Source organism: Littorina saxatilis, linkage group LG15 (genome assembly GCF_037325665.1).
Source record: "Littorina saxatilis isolate snail1 linkage group LG15, US_GU_Lsax_2.0, whole genome shotgun sequence".
Lineage (NCBI taxonomy): Eukaryota > Metazoa > Mollusca > Gastropoda > Littorinimorpha > Littorinidae > Littorina > Littorina saxatilis.
The window spans coordinates 46,651,099-46,676,115 of record NC_090259.1 but is presented as its reverse complement, the minus strand read 5'-3'; the positions used below and the strand labels follow the sequence as shown (position 1 = coordinate 46,676,115).

The 25,017-nt window shown below is 43.5% G+C and overlaps 2 protein-coding genes across 2 annotated transcripts in view; both read left to right on the top strand.

Moving 5' to 3' along the window:
- Positions 1 to 25,017, top strand: part of LOC138949485 (aromatic-L-amino-acid decarboxylase-like) — a 179,761-nt gene that overhangs the window by 88,728 nt on the left and 66,016 nt on the right. The window lies entirely within an intron of this gene.
- Positions 1 to 25,017, top strand: part of LOC138949480 (ATP-binding cassette sub-family A member 2-like) — a 95,454-nt gene that overhangs the window by 58,648 nt on the left and 11,789 nt on the right. The window contains exons 22-37 of the mRNA XM_070321309.1: positions 1,067 to 1,198; positions 1,632 to 1,712; positions 4,042 to 4,238; positions 5,806 to 6,012; positions 6,392 to 6,691; positions 12,126 to 12,407; positions 13,812 to 14,128; positions 14,455 to 14,671; positions 15,211 to 15,406; positions 15,989 to 16,094; positions 16,630 to 16,753; positions 18,005 to 18,068; positions 20,771 to 20,945; positions 22,662 to 22,777; positions 23,328 to 23,475; positions 24,861 to 24,984. Coding sequence (XP_070177410.1) covers positions 1,067 to 1,198; positions 1,632 to 1,712; positions 4,042 to 4,238; positions 5,806 to 6,012; positions 6,392 to 6,691; positions 12,126 to 12,407; positions 13,812 to 14,128; positions 14,455 to 14,671; positions 15,211 to 15,406; positions 15,989 to 16,094; positions 16,630 to 16,753; positions 18,005 to 18,068; positions 20,771 to 20,945; positions 22,662 to 22,777; positions 23,328 to 23,475; positions 24,861 to 24,984 — 2,786 coding nt within the window. The remainder of the gene's footprint in view (positions 1 to 1,066; positions 1,199 to 1,631; positions 1,713 to 4,041; positions 4,239 to 5,805; positions 6,013 to 6,391; positions 6,692 to 12,125; positions 12,408 to 13,811; positions 14,129 to 14,454; positions 14,672 to 15,210; positions 15,407 to 15,988; positions 16,095 to 16,629; positions 16,754 to 18,004; positions 18,069 to 20,770; positions 20,946 to 22,661; positions 22,778 to 23,327; positions 23,476 to 24,860; positions 24,985 to 25,017) is intronic.

Here is a 25,017-nt window from a genome sequence, read left to right as displayed (position 1 = left end):
GATTAACGCACAAGATAAGGTGCTGACAGACACTCACGAGTTCGTAACACGGCTCACTGCATGTCGTCATTTACACATCCTTGTGTCGTTGAATACCGTAGATGATGAATTCCCGGAAACTCTCCTTATAGGTGCCAACACACACCTTTCACGTTTCTCCCCGAGAAACACTTCCGCCATTAGCGAAAATAACCGTCGTCTCTACGACCGGTAACGATGAAGACTCCTCCGTCTAGCCATCTCTGCGCCGATGTGGTCTCTTCCCCCACCATCGCTCCGCATTCTCCCGTGTAAGGTCCGTCCCTTGTCCACGCCATGGAAAACTCCTCATGGAAACTCCTAAAGAATTAACCCAAGTCTTAATACAACATTCTCTTAAACCATATCTTCTTCCGAAACATTCATGTATCATCTCAGGCATTCTCGTTCATTCTACATTCACATTCCGTCCACAGTCAATATCCAAGCTATACTTAATCTATGAATAACACTACCATACATAGCATCACCATCTTAAACATAACATAAATGCGTAACAACATTTATGTTCAAGAACTTTCCCAACAAAAAACCGTGATACAATCACAACAAGAATTCTCTTAAAACTTCACACTAGAATTTAGTGCACTTTGTATACACTAACCTTTACATTCCAGCTATGTATTCCAACTTCAATAATATACAACATAGTAAATCATTTACCTTAAGAGACCCGTCTCTTGAAAGAGTGCTTGTTCCCCGAACAAGACCGACACGCGCTGACAACCTTCTCGGTTGAGAATCTTAAACGCTGTAATGTTCCCAGTTCATAGCCAGCTATATTTCTCACACCCGTAAACACAACTCATGACAAGCTAAAACCATTTTCTCGTGCAACGCACGAAACCCGTGATAACGCTTCTCTTGTCCCCTACGCATCGCACTTCAATATTTAGGGAGGTTAAAAACACGACGTGGTTTCACATCACACATAACATACCCACATCTTTGTGACAAGCTGGTGTGTGCATTTGTGTGTTTTAACGAGCGTTTGTAACTTTGTGAGTTGATGTTTTTGTTTTGCCAGGTCCATGCTGTCAGGCCTGATCCCACCCAGTGGGGGCTACGCCACTGTGTACGGATACGATATCCGCACAGACATGGATATTATCCGACAGAGCCTCGGCATGTGTCCACAGCACAACGTTCTCTTTGACAAGTGAGTGTAGTTCTTGTGTGCGCACAGTAGCTTCATAAGACTGGATTATGGTGGATACATTTCTGTTCCAAGTTTCAAAGTGACTGTATTATAGCCCCCTTTTCTCACAAAGAAATAGATATATGAATTTCAAGCGTCTTTGCTACTTGGAATACTAAATCTCCAGTTTTAACAGCAAAGCATGAAAACAGCACAGATTGTAAGAAGACAAAAATGGAAATCACCAAAAGGTTCCTTTGTTGCAGAAGTGATGTGATGACAGCTATATATTTTGGTTGAGTTTCTAGGCAGCACGTACAAGGTGTCCTTTATTTATTTCGGTCCTTATCACTGGAGCAAAGATTGCTTGAGCACCCATGCGTCACAGTGCACATGCATGTTTACACACATTAGTAACAGTAATGACCAATGTGCTGACTGTGTGCTTGTGCAGATTCACGGTGGAGGAACATCTGTGGTTCTACGCTCAGCTGAAAGGCATGGCTGACAAGGACATACAGCTGGAAACAGACAGGTATGTGAGATCTAAAACAAGCAAACAATAATCATTATAATACTGATAAGCACAGACGCGGCACTGATACTGTCGATCATCAGTTTAATTGACCTCAGAGTGGCAGTCCTTACACCTGAAGAATCCCATCAAAGATTCTACAAAGCTCTGATAATGTTTGTCCCCTCATTCTCTCTCTCTCATTCTCTTTACTTTATTGTCCCATCGCTGGGAAATTCGGGTCGCTTCCTCCCAGTGGAAAGCTAGCAGCAACGGAGTCGCGCTACCCAGGTGTCTGCGTGTTTAGGTGTATTCAGCCACCTGCACTTATGGCAGAATGACCAAGGTCTTTTACGTGCCATTGTGATGACACGGGGGTGGGACATGGCTTCCGTCTCTGGGTCTGCACATAAAGTTGACCCGTGTCCATCCCGGCCCGAATTCGAACCTGCGACCTTTCGATCACAAGTCCAGTGCTCTACCAACTGAGCTACCGGGCCCCTAGTATTGCTTTTAATACTGTTCAATTTCAACAAGGGCAGCAAGTGTTGAGTGTTTCATTTTGAAAATAGCAGTGTTTCTATATTGTTGAGGGATAGCAGTGCTGGTGTTGATGAAAATAGCAGTGTTTCTGTACTGTTAAGGGATAGCAGTGCTGGTGTTGATGAAAATAGCAGTGTTTCTATATTGTTGAGGGATAGCAGTGCTGGTGTTGATGAAAATAGCAGTGTTTCTATATTGTTGAGGGATAGCAGTGCTGGTGTTGATGAAAATAGCAGTGTTTCTATATTGTTGAGGGATAGCAGTGCTGGTGTTGATGAAAATAGCAGTGTTTCTATATTGTTGAGGGATAGCAGTGCTGGTGTTGATGAAAATAGCAGTGTTTCTATATTGTTGAGGGATAGCAGTGCTGGTGTTGATGAAAATAGCAGTGTTTCTATATTGTTGAGGGATAGCAGTGCTGGTGTTGATGAAAATAGCAGTGTTTCTATATTGTTGAGGGATAGCAGTGCTGGTGTTGATGATAATAGCAGTGTTTCTATATTGTTGAGGGATAGCAGTGCTGGTGTTGATGAAAATAGCAGTGTTTCTATATTGTTGAAGGATAGCAGTGCTGGTGTTGATGATAATAGCAGTGTTTCTATATTGTTGAGGGATAGCAGTGCTGGTGTTGATGAAAATAGCAGTGTTTCTATATTGTTGAGGGATAGCAGTGCTGGTGTTGATGATAATAGCAGTGTTTCTATATTGTTGAGGGATAGCAGTGCTGGTGTTGATGAAAATAGCAGTGTTTCTATATTGTTGAGGGATAGCAGTGCTGGTGTTGATGATAATAGCAGTGTTTCTATATTGTTGAGGGATAGCAGTGCTGGTGTTGATGATAATAGCAGTGTTTCTATATTGTTGAGGGATAGCAGTGCTGGTGTTGATGATAATAGCAGTGTTTCTATATTGTTGAGGGATAGCAGTGCTGGTGTTGATGATAATAGCAATGGTGATTGTAGTTGTACTCTTCTTTTTTGTGTTGGCTTTGTTATGTTGGCAAATTCTTGATGTTTGAAAGATGCTAGCAATTCAAAAGGAAAACATTGCAAAGCAGACCCAATGAACATTTGTGTAGCCATGGATTCAAGTTTATTTGTTATCCCTGTATCAAGTTTGTTCACCTTTTACCCATAGAGGACCTGGGTCCAGGGTATAAGCATTTTTAGTCGTGTGTAAACTGTTTGTCAGGTGGCATTAGCGTTCATTGTCCATAGCCATCACATATTTTTAACACTTCTGTCTAAGGAGTTAACCTACGTACGAGTGCTCAGACTAAAATACATTTCTCTCTCCACCCTTTAGAATGATAGAGGACCTGGGTCTACCCGACAAGTGTCACTGCCGGGTGGACTGTCTGTTCCCTTTGTTTATCAAATACCCAGATTGACTGTATCTCTCTCCACCCTTCTTCTTCTTCTTCTTCTGCGTTTGTGGGCTGAAACTCCCACGTACACTCGTGTTTTTTTTTGCATGAGTGGAATTTTACGTGTATGACCGTTTTTTACCCCGCCATTTAGGCAGCCATACGCCGTTTTCGGAGGAAGCATGCTGGGTATTTTCGTGTTTCTATAACCCACCGAACTCTGACATGGATTACAGGATCTTTTTCGTGCGCACTTGGTCTTGTGCTTGCGTGTACACACGTGGGTGTTCGGACACCGAGGAGAGTCTGCACACAAAGTTGACTCTGAGAAATAAATCTCTCGCCGAACGTGGGGACGAACTCACGCTGACAGCGGCCAACTGGATACAAATCCAGCGCGCTACCGACTGAGCTACATCCCCGCCCTTTTCTACCCTTCAGAATGATAGAGGACCTGGGTCTACCTGACAAGCGGCACTGCCGGGTGGACTGTCTGTCGGGCGGCATGCAGCGCAAACTGTCGGTGGCCATCGCCTTTGTGGGCGGCTCTCGCACCATCATCCTGGACGAACCCACGGCCGGTGTCGACCCCTACGCCCGGCGAGCCATCTGGGACCTCCTGGTCAAGTACAAACCTGGTGAGCGGATTTTTTTAAAAATTATTATTAGTTTTTTTTTATATACATAAAGACAAGTTTACAAATATACATTGGCACGTATATACAATAAACATACATTTAACATACATTTAACATACATTTAACATACATTTATATGGGTGAAGGTGAAGAGAGAGAGAGAGAGAGAGAGGGACAATGACAATGACAATGACAAATCTTTATTTTTCGAGGGTGACAAGAATAAGCATAGATATGCTTTTTTGCATCTGGCCCTCGCCCTAAACAGGGACTAAACTATTTTACTATAACTATGACTAGGGGAGAAAAAAAAAAAAGAAAAAAAAAAGTTACATAAAAACATTAATGGTAGAACATATAAGTTGATGTACATGAAGCCCATTATGTAGAAGCATTGTAGATCATAAGGTAGTGTTCAACATTGGGTGTAAAGCATTGTAGATCATAAGGTAGTGTTCAACATTGGGTGTAAAGCATTGTAGATCATAAGGTAGTGTTCAACATTGGGTGTAAAGCATTGTAGATCATAAGGTAGTGTTCAACATTGGGTGTAAAGCATTGTAGATCATAAGGTAGTGTTCAACATTGGGTGTAAAGCATTGTAGATCATAAGGTAGTGTTCAACATTGGGTGTAAAGCATTGTAGATCATAAGGTAGTGTTCAACATTGGGTGTAAAGCATTGTAGATCATAAGGTAGTGTTCAACATTGGGTGTAAAGCATTGTAGATCATAAGGTAGTGTTCAACATTGGGTGTAAAGCATTGTAGATCATAAGGTAGTGTTCAAAATTGGGTGTAAAGCAATGAAGATAAACGGAAAGTAACCCAACAATACATTAGCTCAGCAAAACAATGTATTACAGAGCCACATTTTCGTGATTCTGTCACAATAAACCATAATTCCGATAATAAACAACTGTATACAAAGAGAACATACCAATCAAGTTTATTTGTTCATAGAGTTCATTAAATGGAAAGAATATTTGGTTCTAAAAGAATCCGTATTGGTGGATTGCCGCAGGGCGTCCGGAAGAGCGTTCCAGAGGCTGCTTCCTGAATAAACAAGACTTGATTTAAATAGGGAGAGAGAGAGAGAGAGCAGATTTTAGATGGGAAAAGTCGAGAGAAAAGTTTTGTCATCCAGAAAATGCCTACACAGTGTTGAAAAGGGTGAGAAAAGTCAACATTGGCTGTCACCTTCCGTTGTTGCCTTCTGTTTATTATACATTATTGGTATTTTTTACCCAAATATGACATTTTGCACAGATCTCGACAGTCGGTGTTCCTTCGTGCAATGTCTGTCAAGATCTATGTAAAATGTCATATTTTGGTTCAAAATACAAATGTTATTTATGTTTCTTTCGATTTTAGCTACAATTCCTTTTATTTTTTTTACGATTGAACACCAACAAATATGCACTTTTTTGTAGTCTCGTCTAGCCGCCTATCAATGAGTTTTTGTCAGACTGTGACGTCACATGGCTCAAAAAACTAATTTTAATGTACAATGGATACATAATTGATTTTTGGATAGACAGTATAAGTTGTGTGTGATCCACGCCCCAGGTCGCACCATCCTGCTGTCCACGCACCACATGGACGAGGCGGACATCCTGGGTGACCGCATCGCCATCATGTCCAACGGTCAGCTCAAGTGTGTGGGCTCCTCCATGTTCCTCAAGAACAACATCGGCGACGGCTACCACCTGACCTTGGTCAAGGCCGAGCCCGAGGAGACGCAGCACCAGGAGGAGGGGCAGGGGGAGGAGGACGGTAAGGGTACCATTATTTGCTTGACTCTTCATATGGTGTTAGACTGGCACAGTGGCCTAGTGGATAAGACATTGTCCTCCTAATAGGGAGGGTGTGATTTCAAATCCCGGCCGCGGCCGCCCTGGGGGGTTAAGGGTAGAGATTTTTTCGATCTCCCAGGTCAAGTTATATGCAGACCTGCTAGTGGCTTATCCCCCTTCGTGTGTACAAACAAATACAAGACCAAATGCGCACAGAAAAGATCCTATAATCCATGTCAGAGTTCGGTGTATTTGAAGGAAAAGAAATTGCAAGAATCACCACATGTCCATGATTACTTGGACAACCGCAAGTACTCCCTCTAAACATTCTTCATATCAAGACATTATTCTCCTTACAGATGTCAAACTGCTGGACAGCCACGTCAAACCCAAACCCCAGCCGTCGCCCTGTAACGCGGAAGTCGTGGGAAACTTTATCCAGAAGCACGTGCCCTCAGCGTACGTGGTGTCTGAGACGCAGCGAGAACTCCACTACATCCTGCCCTTCCAGGAGGCCAAGAAAGGCAACTTCCGCAAGCTGTTCCAGGCTCTGGACACCTCCCTCCCCCAGCTGCATGTCAACAGTTACGGCGTCATGGATACCAACTTGGAGGAGATCTTTCTGAAGATCACGGAAGCGGCGTGCCAGGAGGAGGAAGGTGAGTGTGGTGGAGAGATGGTGTGTTAGGGGTGAAAGTCTTGTCTGTGTGAAATCTATGTCATTGTGTGTGTGTGGGGGGAGGGGGTGTGAGTGTGTGTGTGTGTGTCCCGGTAGCTCAGTTGGTAGAGTGCTGGACTTGTGATCCGAGATTCGTGGGTTCGAATCATGGCCGGGACAGACATGGGGGGTCACACTTTATGTGCAGACTAAGAGACAATATCCATGTCCTACCCCTGTGTCACCAGAGTGGCACGTAAAAGACCTCGGTCATTCTGCCATAAGTGGAGGTGGCTGATTGCACCTAAACACGCACACATCTGGTTATGAGGGATGAAGAGGCTTGTCTGTGTTAGAGGGATGAAGAGGCTTGTCTGTGTTAGAGGGATGAAGAGGCTTGTCTGTGTTAGAGGGATGAAGAGGCTTGTCTGTGTTAGAGGGATGAAGAGGCTTGTCTGTGTTAGAGGGATGAAGAGGCTTGTCTGTGTTAGAGGGATGAAGAGGCTTGTCTGTGTTAGAGGGATGAAGAGGCTTGTCTGTGTTAGAGGGATGAAGAGGCTTGTCTGTGTTAGAGGGATGAAGAGGCTTGTCTGTGTTAGAGGGATGAAGAGGCTTGTCTGTGTTAGAGGGATGAAGAGGCTTGTCTGTGTTAGAGGGATGAAGAGGCTTGTCTGTGTTAGAGGGATGAAGAGGCTTGTCTGTGTTAGAGGGATGAAGAGGCTTGTCTGTGTTAGAGGGATGAAGAGGCTTGTCTGTGTTAGAGGGATGAAGAGGCTTGTCTGTGTTAGAGGGATGAAGAGGCTTGTCTGTGTTAGAGGGATGAAGAGGCTTGTCTGTGTTAGAGGGATGAAGAGGCTTGTCTGTGTTAGAGGGATGAAGAGGCTTGTCTGTGTTAGAGGGATGAAGAGGCTTGTCTGTGTTAGAGGGATGAAGAGGCTTGTCTGTGTTAGAGGGATGAAGAGGCTTGTCTGTGTTAGAGGGATGAAGAGGCTTGTCTGTGTTAGAGGGATGAAGAGGCTTGTCTGTGTTAGAGGGATGAAGAGGCTTGTCTGTGTTAGAGGGATGAAGAGGCTTGTCTGTGTTAGAGGGATGAAGAGGCTTGTCTGTGTTAGAGGGATGAAGAGGCTTGTCTGTGTTAGAGGGAAACCAGTGCCTGTGTGTGTATGTGTGTGTGGGTGGGTGTTTATGTATGTGTGTGTGGGGGTGGGTATTTATGTATGTGAGTGTAAATGTGTGTGTGGGTGGGTGTTTATGTATGTGTGTGGGTGGGTGGGTGTTTATGTATGTGTGTGGGTGGGTGGGTGTTTATGTATGTGTGTGTAAATGTGTGTGTGGGTGGGTGTTTATGTATGTGTGTGTAAATGTGTGTGTGGGTGGGTGTTTATGTATGTGTGTGTAAATGTGTGTGTGTGGGTGGGTGTTTATGTATGTGAGTGTAAATGTGTATGTGGGTGGGTGTTTATGTATGTGAGTGTAAATGTGTGTGTGGGTGGGTGTTAATGTATGTGTGTGTACGTGTGTGTGGGTGGGTGTTTATGTATGTGTGTGTATGTGTGTGTGTGGGTGGGTGTTTATGTATGTGAGTGTAAATGTGTGTGTGGGTGGGTGTTTATGTATGTGTGTGTAAATGTGTGTGTGGGTGGGTGTTTATGTATGTGTGTGTATGTGTGTGTGGGTGGGTGTTTATGTATGTGTGTGTGTGTGGGTGGGTGTTTATGTATGTGTGTGTAAATGTGTGTGTGGGTGGGTGTTTATGTATGTGTGTGTAACTGTGTGTGTGGGTGGGTGTTTATGTATGTGTGTGTACGTGTGTGTGTGGGTGGGTGTTTATGTATGTGTGTGTAAATGTGTGTGTGGGTGGGTGTTTATGTATGTGAGTGTAAATGTGTGGGTGGGTGGGTGTTTATGTATGTGTGTGTAAATGTGTGTGTGGGTGGGTGTTTATGTATGTGTGTGTGTGGGTGGGTGTTTATGTATGTGTGTGTAAATGTGTGGGTGGGGGTTTATGTATGTGTGTGTGTGGGTGGGTGTTTATGTATGTGTGTGTGTGGGTGGGTGTTTATGTATGTGTGTAAATGTGTGGGTGGGTGGGTGTTTATGTATGTGTGTGTAAATGTGTGTGTGGGTGGGTGTTTATATATGTGTGTGTAAATGTGTGTGTGGGTGGGTGTTTATGTATGTGTGTGGGTGGGTGTTTATGTATGTGTGTGTGTGGGGGTGTTTATGTATGTGTGTGTAAATGTGTGTGTGGGTGGGTGTTTATGTATGTGTGTGTAAATGTGTGTGTGGGTAGGTGTTTATGTATGTGTGTGTAAATGTGTGGGTGGGTGGGTGTTTATGTATGTGTGTGTAAATGTGTGTGTGGGTGGGTGTTTATGCATGTGTATGTGTGTGTGGGTGGGTGTTTATGTATGTGTGTGTAAATGTGTGTGTGGGTGGGTGTTTATGTATGTGTGTGTGGGTGGGTGTTTATGTATGTGTGTGTAAATGTGTGTGTGGGTGGGTGTTTATGTATGTGTGTGTAAATGTGTGGGTGGGTGGGTGTTTATTTATGTGTGTGTAAATGTGTGTGTGGGTGGGTGTTTATGTATGTGTGTGTGTGGGTGGGTGTTTATGTATGTGTGTGTAAATGTGTGGGTGGGGGTTTATGTATGTGTGTGTGTGGGTGGGTGTTTATGTATGTGTGTGTGTGGGTGGGTGTTTATGTATGTGTGTGTAAATGTGTGGGTGGGTGGGTGTTTATGTATGTGTGTGTAAATGTGTGTGTGGGTGGGTGTTTATATATGTGTGTGTAAATGTGTGTGTGGGTGGGTGTTTATGTATGTGTGTGGGTGGGTGTTTATGTATGTGTGTGTGTGGGTGTTTATGTATGTGTGTGTAAATGTGTGGGTGGGTGGGTGTTTATGTATGTGTGTGTAAATGTGTGTGTGGGTAGGTGTTTATGTATGTGTGTGTAAATGTGTGGGTGGGTGGGTGTTTATGTATGTGTGTGTAAATGTGTGTGTGGGTGGGTGTTTATGCATGTGTGTGTGTGTGTGGGTGGGTGTTTATGTATGTGTGTGTAAATGTGTGTGGGTGGGTGTTTATGTATGTGTGTGTAAATGTGTGTGTGGGTGGGTGGGTGTTTATGTATGTGTGTGTAAATGTGTGGGTGGGGGTTTATGTATGTGTGTGTGTGGGTGGGTGTTTATGTATGTGTGTGTGGGTGGGTGTTTATGTATGTGTGTGTAAATGTGTGGGTGGGTGGGTGTTTATGTATGTGTGTGTAAATGTGTGTGTGGGTGGGTGTTTATATATGTGTGTGTAAATGTGTGGGTGGGGGTTTATGTATGTGTGTGTGGGTGGGTGTTTATGTATGTGTGTGTGTGGGTGGGTGTTTATGTATGTGTGTGTAAATGTGTGGGTGGGTGGGTGTTTATGTATGTGTGTGTAAATGTGTGTGTGGGTGGGTGTTTATATATGTGTGTAAATGTGTGTGTGGGTGGGTGTTTATGTATGTGTGTGGGTGGGTGTTTATGTATGTGTGTGTGTGGGTGTTTATGTATGTGTGTGTAAATGTGTGTGTGGGTGGGTGTTTATGTATGTGTGTGTAAATGTGTGTGTGGGTAGGTGTTTATGTATGTGTGTGTAAATGTGTGGGTGGGTGGGTGTTTATTTATGTGTGTGTAAATGTGTGTGTGGGTGGGTGTTTATGTATGTGTGTGTGTGGGTGGGTGTTTATGTATGTGTGTGTAAATGTGTGGGTGGGGGTTTATGTATGTGTGTGTGTGGGTGGGTGTTTATGTATGTGTGTGTGTGGGTGGGTGTTTATGTATGTGTGTGTAAATGTGTGGGTGGGTGGGTGTTTATGTATGTGTGTGTAAATGTGTGTGTGGGTGGGTGTTTATATATGTGTGTGTAAATGTGTGTGTGGGTGGGTGTTTATGTATGTGTGTGGGTGGGTGTTTATGTATGTGTGTGTGTGGGTGTTTATGTATGTGTGTGTAAATGTGTGTGTGGGTGGGTGTTTATGTATGTGTGTGTAAATGTGTGTGTGGGTAGGTGTTTATGTATGTGTGTGTAAATGGGTGGGTGGGTGGGTGTTTATGTATGTGTGTGTAAATGTGTGTGTGGGTGGGTGTTTATGCATGTGTGTGTGTGTGTGGGTGGGTGTTTATGTATGTGTGTGTAAATGTGTGTGTGGGTGGGTGTTTATGTATGTGTGTGTAAATGTGTGTGTGGGTGGGTGTTTATGTATGTGTGTGTAAATGTGTGTGTGTGGGTGGGTGTTTATGTATGTGTGTGTGGGTGGGTGTTTATGTATGTGTGTGTAAATGTGTGTGTGGGTGGGTGTTTATGTATGTGTGTGTAAATGGGTGGGTGGGTGGGTGTTTATGTATGTGTGTGTAAATGAGTGGGTGGGTGTTTATGTATGTGTGTGTGTAAATGTGTGTGTGGGTGGGTGTTTATGTATGTGTGTGTATGTGTGTGGGTGGGTGTTTATGTATGTGTGTGTAAATGTGTGTGTGGGTGGGTATTTATGTATGTGTGTGTAAATGTGTGTGTGGGTGGGTGTTTATGTGTGTGTGTGTAAATGTGTGTGTGAGTGGGTGTTTATGTATGTGTGTGTAAATGTGTGTGTGTGGGTGGGTGTTTATGTATGTGTGTGTAAACGTGTGTGTGTGGGTGGGTGTTTATGTATGTGTGTGTACGTGTGTGTGTGGGTGGGTATTTATGTATGTGTGTGTACGTGTGTGTGTGGGTGGGTGTTTATGTATGTGTGTGTACGTGTGTGTGTGGGTGGGTGTTTATGTATGTGTGTGTACGTGTGTGTGTGGGTGGGTGTTTATGTATGTGTGTGTACGTGTGTGTGTGGGTGGGTGTTTATGTATGTGTGTGTACGTGTGTGTGTGGGTGGGTATTTATGTATGTGTGTGTACGTGTGTGTGTGGGTGGGTGTTTATGTATGTGTGTGTACGTGTGTGTGTGTGGGTGTTTATGTATGTGTGTGTACGTGTGTGTGGGTGGGTGTTTATGTATGTGTGTGTACGTGTGTGTGGGTGGGTGGGTGTTTATGTATGTGTGTGTACGTGTGTGTGTGTGGGTGGGTGTTTATGTATGTGAGTGTAAATGTGTGTGTGTGGGTGGGTGTTTATGTATGTGTGTGTACGTGTGTGTGTGTTTGGAGGGTCTTTTGTTTGTTTTATTTTTGTTTGTCTATTCCTTTCCTTTTTTCTGTACTCTTGTTTCAGACTTTCTCTCTTTCTTTGCTCCTTTCTTCCCACCGTCTTTCCTTGTGTTTTTGTATGTTCCGTTAATGTCAGTTTGAGAAATATGTGCATGTCATTGTCAGGCAAATAATGACAGCTTCAAAGCGGCTGTTTATAGGGCCAGTCTGCACACTTTGAACATTCCTCCCAACTCAGCACATGAAATGTTGAACTTTGACGCCTCAGGTGCCGAAACCGAGAGCAAGCCGGCTGCACCCGATGCCCTGTCCCTTGACTCGGTGCCGACCTCCCCGACCTCTGACCCTGAGGTGCCGTCGGACAACGCGGCGTCACTCAACGATCTGCTGGAGCCCAACGTGAGGGTGGTTGGTGGAGGTACAGGCGGACAGGGGGCGGAGCCTAACATCCTGCACATGGAAGATCTGGCGTCTGCCGACACAAGACAGAATGGTGCCGTTCCACCTCCCAGGCAACCTCCCCCTATGACTTCCATGAATTTTACCTTTGGTGGGTTTTGACTTTGTTTTTCTGTCTTTTTTTACAAATCTGTAGTACATGAGTGTGGTTTTCTCTATTCTGTTTTGCTCTATCACATTACAGTGCAGTGATTGCAATGTCTAGACCCTTCTTGTTTAAATATTTTTTTACATTTTTTTAATTCTGTAGTACATGTTGAATGAGTGTAGTTTTCTCTATTCTCTTTTGCCCTATCACATTATGGTATCGTGGTCAATGCAATATCTGGACCCTCTAAGACACCTACCATGAAAGGACACGTTCAGTTGTTCCTTTCTCTGTTGTCTTGGCCAAAACATACCTGTCATGACAGGTCACCTGCAATGTAGGGACACTGACCAAAACATACCTGTCATGACAGGTCACCTACAATGTAGGGACACTGGCCAAAACATACCTGTCATGACAGGTCACCTACAATGTAGGGACACTGGCCAAAACATACCTGTCATGACAGGTCACCTACAATGTAGGGACACTGACCAAAACATACCTGTCATGACAGGTCACCTGGAATGTAGGGACACTGACCAAAACATACATACTGACCAAAACATACCTGTCATGACAGGTCACCTGGAATGTAGAGACACTGACCAAAACATACCTGTCATGACAGGTCACCTGGAATGTAGGGACACTGGCCAAAACATACCTGTCATGACAGGTCACCTGGAATGTAGGGACACTGACCAAAACATACCTGTCATGACAGGTCACCTGGAATGTAGGGACACTGACCAAAACATACCTGTCATGACAGGTCACCTGGAATGTAGGGACACTGACCAAAACATACCTGTCATGACAGGTCACCTGGAATGTAGGGACACTGACCAAAACATACCTGTCATGACAGGTCACCTGGAATGTAGGGACACTGACCAAAACATGACAGGTCACCTGGAATGTAGGGACACTGACCAAAACATACCTGTCATGACAGGTCACCTGGAATGTAGGGACACTGACCAAAACATACCTGTCATGACAGGTCACCTGGAATGTAGGGACACTGACCAAAACATACCTGTCATGACAGGTCACCTGGAATGTAGAGACACTGACCAAAACATACCTGTCATGACAGGTCACCTGGAATGTAGAGACACTGACCAAAACATACCTGTCATGACAGGTCACCTGGAATGTAGAGACACTGACCAAAACATACCTGTCATGACAGGTCACCTGGAATGTAGAGACACTGACCAAAACATACCTGTCATGACAGGTCACCTGGAATGTAGAGACACTGACCAAAACATACCTGTCATGACAGGTCACCTGCAATCTAGGGACACTTTTGACTGCAGGTCAAACAGGAGTTATGTTTCTGTCCTGTTCGGCTTGAGCAACATATTATTCACATTCACATTTTGTGTTTTATTGCAGACCCCAGCAGCTCACCGCGCATTCTGCTGGAGGGTCGTGGCAGCCACGTCCTGAAGCCGCACCTCCTACTGCTGAACCAGTTCAAGGCCGTCATCATCAAACGCTTCCACTACATCACCCGCAACTGGCGCTCCCTCTTCTCGCAGATCATCTTGCCCGCCATCTTTGTGGCCATCGCCATGACGGTGGCCCTGGCGGCGCCCTCTGTGGACGACTTGCCTCCCCTTGAGCTGAGCACGCTGCAGTACTACAACGTGACGCAGCCCCGCGGACACTTTGTACCCTTCACCAGCGAACAGATGAGCTCCGGGTCAAAGGTGGGTTGGATAAGCGGGTTATACTGTAGTCCTGTGAGGTTACCCTCATGGAAATTCGGGCTGCTTTCTCTCTGGGGAAAGCGAGCTGCCATACAGTACGACACTACCCAAGGATAGAATAGTCCACATAGTATTGTTATCTACCTATCAAATGTTCTTTAGTGTGTGTGTGAGTGTATGTGTGTGTGTGTGTTTGTGTGTGTGCGTGTGTGTGTGCATGCGTGCCTGTGTGCAAGCGTGTGCATTTTCTAAATAAACTTTAAAGAAATGTATATATTCTTGATAAATGTTCCTAATGATAATTGATTATCATATATGCTCCCCAGGTAAACCCTGACGACGCAGAAGCCGCCAGACTGATAGAAAGCCTACAGCTTGCCTCTGGCATCGGCGCCAGCTGTGTTGTGGAGGGTAACGAGCGGGACCCCAGCGGCCGTCTCAACTACAACCCCGCCTGTCTGTGGCTGAGGAACAAGCTGGACTCCTCCCATATCATCGACGACCTGCCCGACAGAAACCTGTCTGATGACGGCTATGGCAGTGGTGAGTACTGGATTTCTTTCACAGACGATAAACAATAACAACCAAGAAGAAAACGAGCTTTCTGTTACTTCAGTCATGCAGGTGCACAACGTCTTTACAGGCATGGGAATTGTCCGCGAAATCGCAGATTTCCGCAAAAAGGAAATTACATTTCAGCGAAAATAAAAAATTGTCCGCGGCAAAAAAAGGTAAATTAAATTATATGTATACTATTGTCTCTCTGTCCATTGTTTGCTTACACAAGAACTATCAAAATATTGGTCTAAAATGCTAACATTCGTTTTCCTTCCGGGGGTCTTCGCCGATTTGCAGAGTTTTTTCTATTTTGGAATTCACATGCCTGCTTTAGAAGAGCTGAATGCAAGCGATAGGAGAAGAAAATCCTGTGTATAATTTACCACTTCAGGGTACTCGGATGCCAGGTACCACCCGACGTGTCAGTGTGTTTTTCAGGTTTGTTTTCAGATTCCAGCCACTCTGACACTCAGTAACGCCTTACGGTACAATCCCTCTGCATGCATTTACTATTTTGTTTTCAGATTCAGGGTACTCGAGCGCCAGGTACTACCCGACGTGCCAGTGTGCGCGAGACAAGTCCGGGTACCAGTGCAGCTCGGCCGCCCCCCAAGTGGCCCCCGCCTGGCGCGTCATCACTCAGGACTGGCTGGTCAACATCACCGGTCAGCACACCGAGGACTACCTCCTCTACACCACCTATGACAAGCGCCTCCACAGGTACTGGGGTGATTTTTCTTCTTCTTCTTCTTCTTCTTCTTCTTCTTCTTCTTCGTTCATGGGCTGAAACTCCCATGTTCACTCATGCTTTTGCATGAGTGTTTATTTTACGTGTATGACAATTTTTACCCCGCCATTCTGGCAGCCATACGCCGTTATCGGGGAAACTGGAGTGATTAAGAAGCGCTACTAACTTTGTTTCATTTCCATTTTCGGTCATATAACGTTACACATGATTTCCGATCTCAATGAACAAAAATTCTGTTTGCTAAGAGAAATGAAATTTGTAGCATTTGTCATTCTGACCAACTTGACTTCTGTTTTTTTAATTTTTCATTTGAAATAGGATTAAGATATTCCTTATCGTAGACCTTTGATTGGAAATCAAGTTTTAAAAGCCTGAAAAATCACCTGTGTCAGATGTCAGGCGCCGTTTTCCTCGACCATGACATGAAAGTGTATTTCTATCGTTCTTTTCCAACATGCGTTTCATTGATACATTAGGCTGCCTGTTTTTTACTGCATGAGTTTAAGTTGATGAAATATGTTTCCTTTCTTTACATGTGGAGTTTGTTTTGACAGATACGGCGCCCTGTCCTTCGGCCTGGTGCAGAAAGATATCCCAGAAAACTTCGGTCTGTCGGCACCGGCACTCTACAAGACTCTGGCCGTCAGGAATGTTGCCAAGGTAGGCGTGGACTCCTTGTCCTAAGCTCGGACATTCTGTTGATCACAGATTCACCTCAAATGAATGATTGATTGATTGATTGACTGATTGATTGATTGATTGACTGAGGGAAAAGAGAGAATGAGAGAGATTGATTGGTTGGTTGGTTGGTTATTATTGCTTATCGTCTTTTCAACTGTTATTGCTATTCGAGACCGATGCAAGTTTGTTTCTTTTTTCAGTTACAGAGAGAAAGAGTGAGCGCATGTTTGTGTGTGTGCGTGCATTCGTGTATGTATGTGTGCTTTCATGCAAATTAGTACTTAAATCTGTAATTTTCCAAGTTTTTGATAGTATAGCGTTGATAAGAAGAAAGAAGAAAAAACAAAGGTATCTGTTCATTCTGACAATCAGAACCTGTACTTTGTAGTTGTTGCGTCAGATTCGATGTTGTTGGGGTCTCGTGTTTCTTTCTGTCTTGCATTCTTTCGTTTCTCTAGCCTTAAATAAGGAATACGCCAAGCTTACCCTAAAAGCTTTCACATTGTTTTTACAGCTGTGGTTCAACCACAAGGGCTACCACTCTGTGCCCACCTTCCTCAACGCCATCAACAACGCCATCCTGCGAGCCAACCTGCCGCACACCAAGGGAGGACACCTTGTCAACCCAGCAGCTTATGGTCAGCACTCAAAGTCTCAAATAACTACAGTGGAACTTTTCTAGACCCACCACCCAAGGGACCGACTGTCTTTATAGATAGGTTGTCATTATGGAAAGTCAAAATATTGAGAGAAAAAGCCTGTCGGGGACCCTTTGGTGTGGTCGCTTTGGGCAGGTGGTCGTTGATAAGAGGTGGTCGCTTGGGCAGGTGGTCGTTGACAAGAGGTGGTCGTTTTGGGCAGGTGGTCGTTGACAAGAGGTGGTCGTTGACAAGAGGTGGTCGTTGACAAGAGGTGGTCGTTGACAAGAGGTGGTCGTTGACAAGAGGTGGTCGTTGACAAGAGGTGGTCGTTGACAAGAGGTGGTCGTTGACAAGAGGTGGTCGCTTGGACAGGTGGTCGTTGACAAGAGGTGGTCGCTTTGGGCAGGTGGTCGTTGATAAGAGGTGGTCGCTTGGGCAGGTGGTCGTTGACAAGAGGTGGTCGTTTGAGAGGTGGTCGTTGACAAGAGGTGGTCGTTGAAAAGAGGTGGTCGTTGACAAGAGGTGGTCGTTGACAAGAGGTGGTCGTTGACAAGAGGTGGTTGTTCACAAGAGGTGGTCGTTTGGGCAGGTTCCACTGGACAATAGACGATGCTGGGAATAACTCTGTCGACCTTTTTGTAAGCTATGGAAGAATTGCGCCCCTGTATTTTGAGGCAAACACAATGCCATAGCGCTGACCACTTTAACCAAGCAATGGAAAAATGACATCCGATGTGCATGTGTTTGAAAGAAGAAAGCATAATCTCGAGCAAACAATATCATTTATTAGTGACTTCTGAATTCAAGGCTGTTTCTTTTTGCGAAAACATGCACATCGGAGATTAACGATTCACAGCCGTAGTGTTGGCTTGCCTCAGCTTCAGGTTAAAACAACTCGGCCACAGCCCTTCAATAGCCGACAGAGCGATTTCCTGAATTTGTCTATTGAGGAGTCAATACCTTGATTGTGAGGTGCAGAGAGAGTGTGTGTGTGGGGAAGGGGGAGCAGAGTCACAATGAAGTATTCAGTGTATTGCTAAGAAAGGTCAGAGATGCTTTGACCATAGACCTCAGTTTGAGCCTTGAGAATTAATTCATCAATGTGTTTGTTTATGAAAATAAGTTGTCTTGGAATTTCTGATCAATGTTGTTAATTAACTTTTGCTTGCTTGTTCCATGCTTTAATAGCATGTGATGTTTCATTTGACAAATGGACACCCTAGCTGTATTTTTTCCTTTCCTTAACAGGAATCACTGTGATTAACCATCCGTGGAACGACACCAACAACGTTCTCAACACAATGGACTTTGTGTGAGATTTTTTTCTCCCAATGTTATATAGACACAGATTGTTCTGTGAAGTTTATTCTCACATTATGTTTCAGTATCATCATTAGGCCAAACAAAAATATATGTTGGTTTAGGGTAACATGACCAAAAAACAAACCTTGAATGGTTGAAAACGACGTTAAACACCAAATAAAGAAAGAAAGAAACACAGGGTCGGTAGGTCGGCTTATTTTATTTATGTTTTATATATATTTTTTTTTATTTAGTTGATTTTAAAGGAGGTTACTACCCTTAGTCTCGGTATGGTTCGCAAAATGTGCCAAACGTGTTTTTGGTTTTTTTGAGAAATGAAAAAAAAGTGTTAGGGTACGCGGGGAAAAAAATAGGGTCGGTGGGGTTACCCTAAACCAACATATATTGTGTGTGTGCCATACATGGAGAAAGAAACTGAAATCTACGGTGAAGATTTCCAATAAAGAATTTTGAGTGTTAAAAACTCATGGGTTGTGTTTGAAGTAGATGCTCATTGCAGAATTTATAAGGTGAATTATCCAGTCGAATAGAATCTGAACTGAATCCTACCTGCACTCTGTGATTACCATAATCTACCACTGGAAAAGTATCAAGAGTTGACGTCAATTAAATTTGGAAAGAAGTGGAAAGATAACAAGGCGAACATTTGTTTGCTGGAAAACAAAATAACAGGGAAGTTGATACATTTGTTGAAAAAGATTTTTTTTCTTTTCAGGCGATTAAAACTACGGTAGTGACACTTATTTCTAAACCTTAGACTTGATGCACATTTCACAAAGTGTGTGCAGTTTTGATGTGAACACTCTCTGTATGTGTTGAACGGTGTGACTGCAATGAACAAAGTGTGTGCAGTTTTGATGTCAACACTCTCTGTGTGTGTTGAACGGTGTAACTGCAATGAACAAATGGACAGTTCACTCCTGCACATAGTATGCATGCTTATGAATTCTTTAGGGGTAAAATGTTAAAGGCTAAAGCTGCATGTGGAAAAGTTTGCGCTGTGTTACTCATGGCCTTTTGCTAAGAGAAAAAAAAAATTGGGTGACATAGGAACTGTAAGATTGCATGTTGTACATACTCATGGCTTTCATTATACGCTGCATTCCTATGTAAATTTGTGAACATTACAAACCAGAAAGTAACGCTGAACACTGCCTACAACACCTATGTAAATTGAATCCGAAATCTATTCTACGCTGACGACAGTGTTCCCTGTTGTGTTAATTTCAGGACTTTATCTACTTTTGCTTAATTATGTAACATGGTTTTTGAACATTTATTGTCATATACTGTTAGTAGATGTTCAGTTTTGTACATGTCACTGTTGCATGTATATGGTTGGTTTAAATTTAAAACAAGTCGCGTAAGGCGAAAATACAACATTTAGTCAAGTAGCTGTCGAACTCACAGAATGAAACTGAACGCAATGCAACGCAGCAAGACCGTATACTTGTAACATTGTCAGTCCACCGCCCATGGCAAAGGCAGTGAAATTGACAAGAAGAGCGGGGTAGTAGTTGCGCTGAGAAGGATAGCACGCTTTTCTGTACCTCTCTTCGTTTTAACTTTCTGAGCGTGTTTTCAATCCAAACATATCATATCTATATGTTTTTGGAATCAGGAACCGACAAGGAATAAGATGAAAGTGTTTTTAAATTGATTTCAAAAATTTAATTTTGATCATAATTTTTATATTTTTAATTTTCAGAGCTTGTTTTTAATCCAAATATAACATATTTATATGTTTTTGGAATCAGAAAATGATGGAGAATAAGATGAACATAAATTTGGATCGTTTTATAAAAAAATATTTTTTTTTACAATTTTCAGATTTTTAATGACCAAAGTCATTAATTAATTTTTAAGCCACCAAGCTGAAATGCAATACCGAAGTCCGGGCTTTGTCGGAGATTACTTGACCAAAATTTCAACCACTTTGGTTGAAAAATGAGAGCGTGACAGTGCCGCCTCAACTTTCACGAAAAGCCGGATATGACGTCATCAAAGACATTTATCAAAAAAATGAAAAAAACGTCAGAGGATATCATACCCAGGAACTCTTATGTCAAATTTCATAAAGATCGGTCCAGTAGTTTAGTCTGAATCGCTCTACACACACACACAGACAGACAGACACACACACATACACCACGACCCTCGTCTCGATTCCCCCCTCTATGTTAAAACATTTACCAAAACTTGACTAAATGTAAAAAGATATCTACAATGATTAAACAAGGGACATACAAGTGACAAGTGAATATGCAATGTAGCTAATGTGTCACACATAAAAATACTGCCCCAAAACACATGAAAAAAACAAGTATAAAGCTGGCCAACACAGTTTATTTCTATCCATATCTGAGGTATATTTGACCTGTATTTGGAAGAATATAGAAGTTATACCTTATGCCTTTCAACTTATGCAGAAAGTGTCAATCATAACAGGATATAGCAGTTACTTTTAATACCATTTGCTTTAGCATCTGTTTTTATTATTCAGTTGAATTATTATGGATTTATGTTTTGGCATCTTATTCATTTTGGGTACAACTTGGCTTGACTTGGCTTAGCTGTACAAGTATTACATTAGAATTCAGTGTCAAAGGGAATCCCCTCTCATTTCCATTTTTGTACACTCACGTACTTTTGACCTTGACTCACTTTAACCCTGGTTTTCTCTGCCCCCAGGCTGGAGGGGTCAGACGTGCTCATCTCCATCTTCATCATCGTGGCCATGTCGTTCGTGCCGGCCAGCTTTGTGGTGTTCCTGGTGTACGAGCGGTGCACCAAGGCCAAGCACCTGCAGTTCGTCACCGGCATCAACCCCGTCATGTACTGGATCGGGAACTACGTCTGGGATATGGTCAGTCGCCGCTCTTGTTTTTTTTCTTTTCTTCTTCTTCTTCTTCGTTCATGGGCTGAAACTCCCACGTTCACTTTTGTTTTTGCACGAGTGGGGTTTTATGTGTATGACCGCTTTTATCCCGCCATTCAGGCTAGACGCCGCTTTTATCCCGCCATTCAGGCTAAACGCCGCTTTTATCCCGCCATTCAGGCTAAACGCCGCTTTTATCCCGCCATTCAGGCTAAACACCGCTGTTATCCCGCCATTCGGGCTAAACGCCGCTTTTATCCCGCCATTCAGGCTAAACGCCGCTTTTATCCCGCCATTCAGGCAGCCATACGCCGCTTTTATCCCGCCATTCAGGCAGCCATACGCCGCTTTTATCCCGCCATTCAGGCTAAACGCCGCTTTTATCCCGCCATTCAGGCTAAACGCCGCTTTTATCCCGCCATTCAGGCTAAACGCCGCTTTTATCCCACCATTCAGGCAGCCATACGCCGCTTTTATCCCGCCATTCAGGCAGCCATACGCCGCTTTTATCCTGCCATTCAGGCTAAACACCGCTGTTATCCCGCCATTCAGGCTAAACGCCGCTTTTATCCCGCCATTCAGGCAGCCATACGCCGCTTTTATCCCGCCATTCAGGCAGCCATACGCCGCTTTTATCCCGCCATTCAGGCTAAACGCCGCTTTTATCCCGCCATTCAGGCTAAACGCCGCTTTCGGGGGAAGCTTCATGTTGTTGTCAATTTGCATCTAATTTTGAAAAGCTGTTCTATATTTTCGGGACTACAAAGCGCACCTTTTTCCCCTCACTTTGACCTGTGCGCCGTAGTGACCAGTAGAGTCTTGTGTGTGGCTAAAGAAGAGTACACATGTACCCACATTCCCATACATATACGAAAAATAACAACCCCTCTGTAGCTGTTTGAGTTTGATGAGGGATTGCTTAATGGGGTCAGAGACTAGAGTACACAGAGACGCGACAATCTTTCTTTGCGCAATTGAGGCAAGCCAAGCAGCGCAGGGGAAAGGGACTGGGTGGCTGAGTGGTAACGCACTTGCGCTTGGAAGCGAGAGGTTGCGAGTTCGACCCTGGGTCAGGGCGTTAGCAATTTTCTCCCCCCTTTCCTAACCTGGGTGGTGGGTTCAAGTGCTAGTCTTTCGGATGAGACGAAAAACCGAGGTCCCTTCGTGTACACTGCATTGGGGTGTGCACGTTAAAGATCCCACGATTGACAAAAGGGTCTTTCCTGCCAAAATGGTATAGGCATAGATAAAAATGTCCACCAACATAAAGGTGAGACTTGGAATAATAGGCAGTGAAAAGTAGGATATGCGCCGAAATGGCTGCGATCTGCTGGCCGATGTGAATGCGTGATGTATTGTGTAAAAAAAAAAATTCCATCTCACACGGCATAAATAAATCCCTGCGCCTTGAATATGTGCGCGATATAAATTGCATAAAATAAAAAATAAAAAAATAAAAAAATCCCTGCGCTTAGAACTGTACCCACGGAATACGCGCGATATAAGCCTCATATATTGATTGATTGATTGATTATTTCAGGTGTTAACACGTCTGTGTACACATCTTTTTAGTTCTGTCCGGGTGACTGTGCCATAAGCAATGCTGCACACATTAACTGGATGAGAAAATGTGTCAGTTTGTGTACATCTTTTAAAATGACAGGAAAACACTGTACAATAACATTGAGTGTGTTTGGTTTCCAGGCCAACTACACGATCCCAGCCTTCATGTGCATCATGATCCTGCTCATCTTCCAAATCCCGGCGTACGTGTCGACCAGCAACTTGCCCGCTGTCGTGGCGCTCTTCCTCATGTATGGGTGAGTACATGTGTTTTCACTTGATGCCTGTGGAATGGTCACTGGAAGTACTATTTTGGTGTGTCAAACTCAAAGAGGAAAAAATAAATTGTCAGCCCCTGAAGTCTTTCCATTCTGTCCGTCTGTGTGTGGGGGTGTGGGTGTGTGTGTGTATAGGGTGTGTGGGTGTGTGTGTGTGTTTCCTATATGTGACCCTCCACCACGGAATGAGTCGCATGTCACCTTTGCATGATTTTCATATTTTTACATTTTCCTAAAGAGTTTTTTATGCTCTATCCAGTGGTGAAAACCGTTTTAGAAAAGAGCGAAAACTGTTTGAGTTATTAGCCTGTGACTAAGGTGACCCTCACACTGTTACCAGACACTCCCCGGACTTATATTAAGCCTAGCGCAGAACCGCGCGAGGTGACATGCGACTCATTTCGTGGTGGAGGGTCACATATGGTGTGACTGGAAAGTCTAACATTTGACTAATCAGTGAGGACATGTATATTATGTTTCTATGGTTGTGTGGTGTGTTGTTGTATGGTTGTGTGGTGTGTTGTTGCAGGTGGTCGATCACACCTGTCATGTACCCAGCATCGTTCTGGTTCAACGAGCCCAGCACAGCCTACATCTGTCTGATCGTCATCAACCTGTTCACCGGCATCACCTGCATCGTGTCCTCCTTCCTCCTCGAGATCTTCTCCTATGACAAGGTCAGCTTCACGCCCTCAGTCTCATCTTTCACACCAGCTTAATAATAGCAGCAGATAGTGTAGCCTCCATTCTTGTCGTGTTGACTGCCAGTTAGCACAACCAAACAACCAAGCAAAATGAACAAAGAAATCAGCAATAAACAACAAGTCGCGTAAGGCGAAAATACAACATTTAGTCAAGTAGCTGTCGAACTCACAGAACGAAACTGAGCCCAACGCAACGCAGCAAGACCGTTTACTCATAGCATCGTCACTCCACCGCCCGTGGCAAAGGCAGTGCCAGTGAAATTGACAAGAAGAGCGGGGTAGTAGTTGCGCTTAGAAGGATAGCACGCTTTTCTGTACCTCTCTTCGTTTTAACTTTCTGAGCGTGTTTTTAATCCAAACATATCATATCTATATGTTTTTGGAATCAGGAACCGACAAGAAATAAGATGAAAGTGTTTTTAAATTAATTTCGTTAAAAAAATTTTGATAATAATTTTTATATATTTAATTTTCAGAGCTTGTTGTTAATCCAAATATAACATATTTATATGTTTTTGGAATCAGCAAAGGATGGAGAATAAGATGAACGTAAATTTGGATCGTTTTATAAAAAACTTTTTTTTTTTACAATTTTCCGATTTTTAATGACCAAAGTCATTAATTAATTTTTAAGCCACCAAGCTGAAATGCAATACCGAAGTCCGGGCTTCGTCGAACATTACTTGACCAAAATTTCAACCAATTTGGTTAAAAAATGAGGGCGTGACAGTGCCGCCTCAACTTTCACGAAAAGCCGGATATGACGTCATCAAAGACATTTATCAAAAAAATGAAAAAAACGTTCGGGGATATCATACCCAGGAACTCTCATGTCAAATTTCATAAAGATCGGTCCAGTAGTTTGGTCTGAATCGCTCTACACGCACGCACACACACACACACACACACACATACACCACGACCCTCGTCTCGATTCCCCCCTCGATTTTAAAACATTTAGTCATAACTTGACTAAATGTAAAAAGTAGAATCCAGAAGGTTGAAAAGACACCTTTTAACATCAGTGATATGGTATTTAAACATCCTGTCAAACCTAATATGTTCCTGATGTCAGATTTGTACTCAATGCATTGTATATATATTTTCCCTTATGTGTTGTGTTTCGCACGTGTGCGCATGTGTGTGAGTGTGTGTGAGTGTGTGCGTGTGTGATACTTTATTATCATATCATATATGTATTTTGTAATTGATATGTATGTTGACTGTAAACAATTTCATGCTTTGTGTATGTGTTTTTCAACAATGGTTGTGCAGCGCTATGAGCAAGGAATAACCCAGCTAGGATACATGGGCTCTAAAAATATATTTAATTATGATTATTATGATTATTTGTTGAGGACCTGGAGAGAGTACACAATGTGCTGAAGATCGTCTTCATGATGTTCCCCAACTACTGCCTGGGGCGCGGTCTGATCGAGCTGGCCTTCAACGAGTACAAGAACGAGTTCTACTTCAAGACTGGTCAGTGCTCTGTCGACAGCTCATGACAGTCAA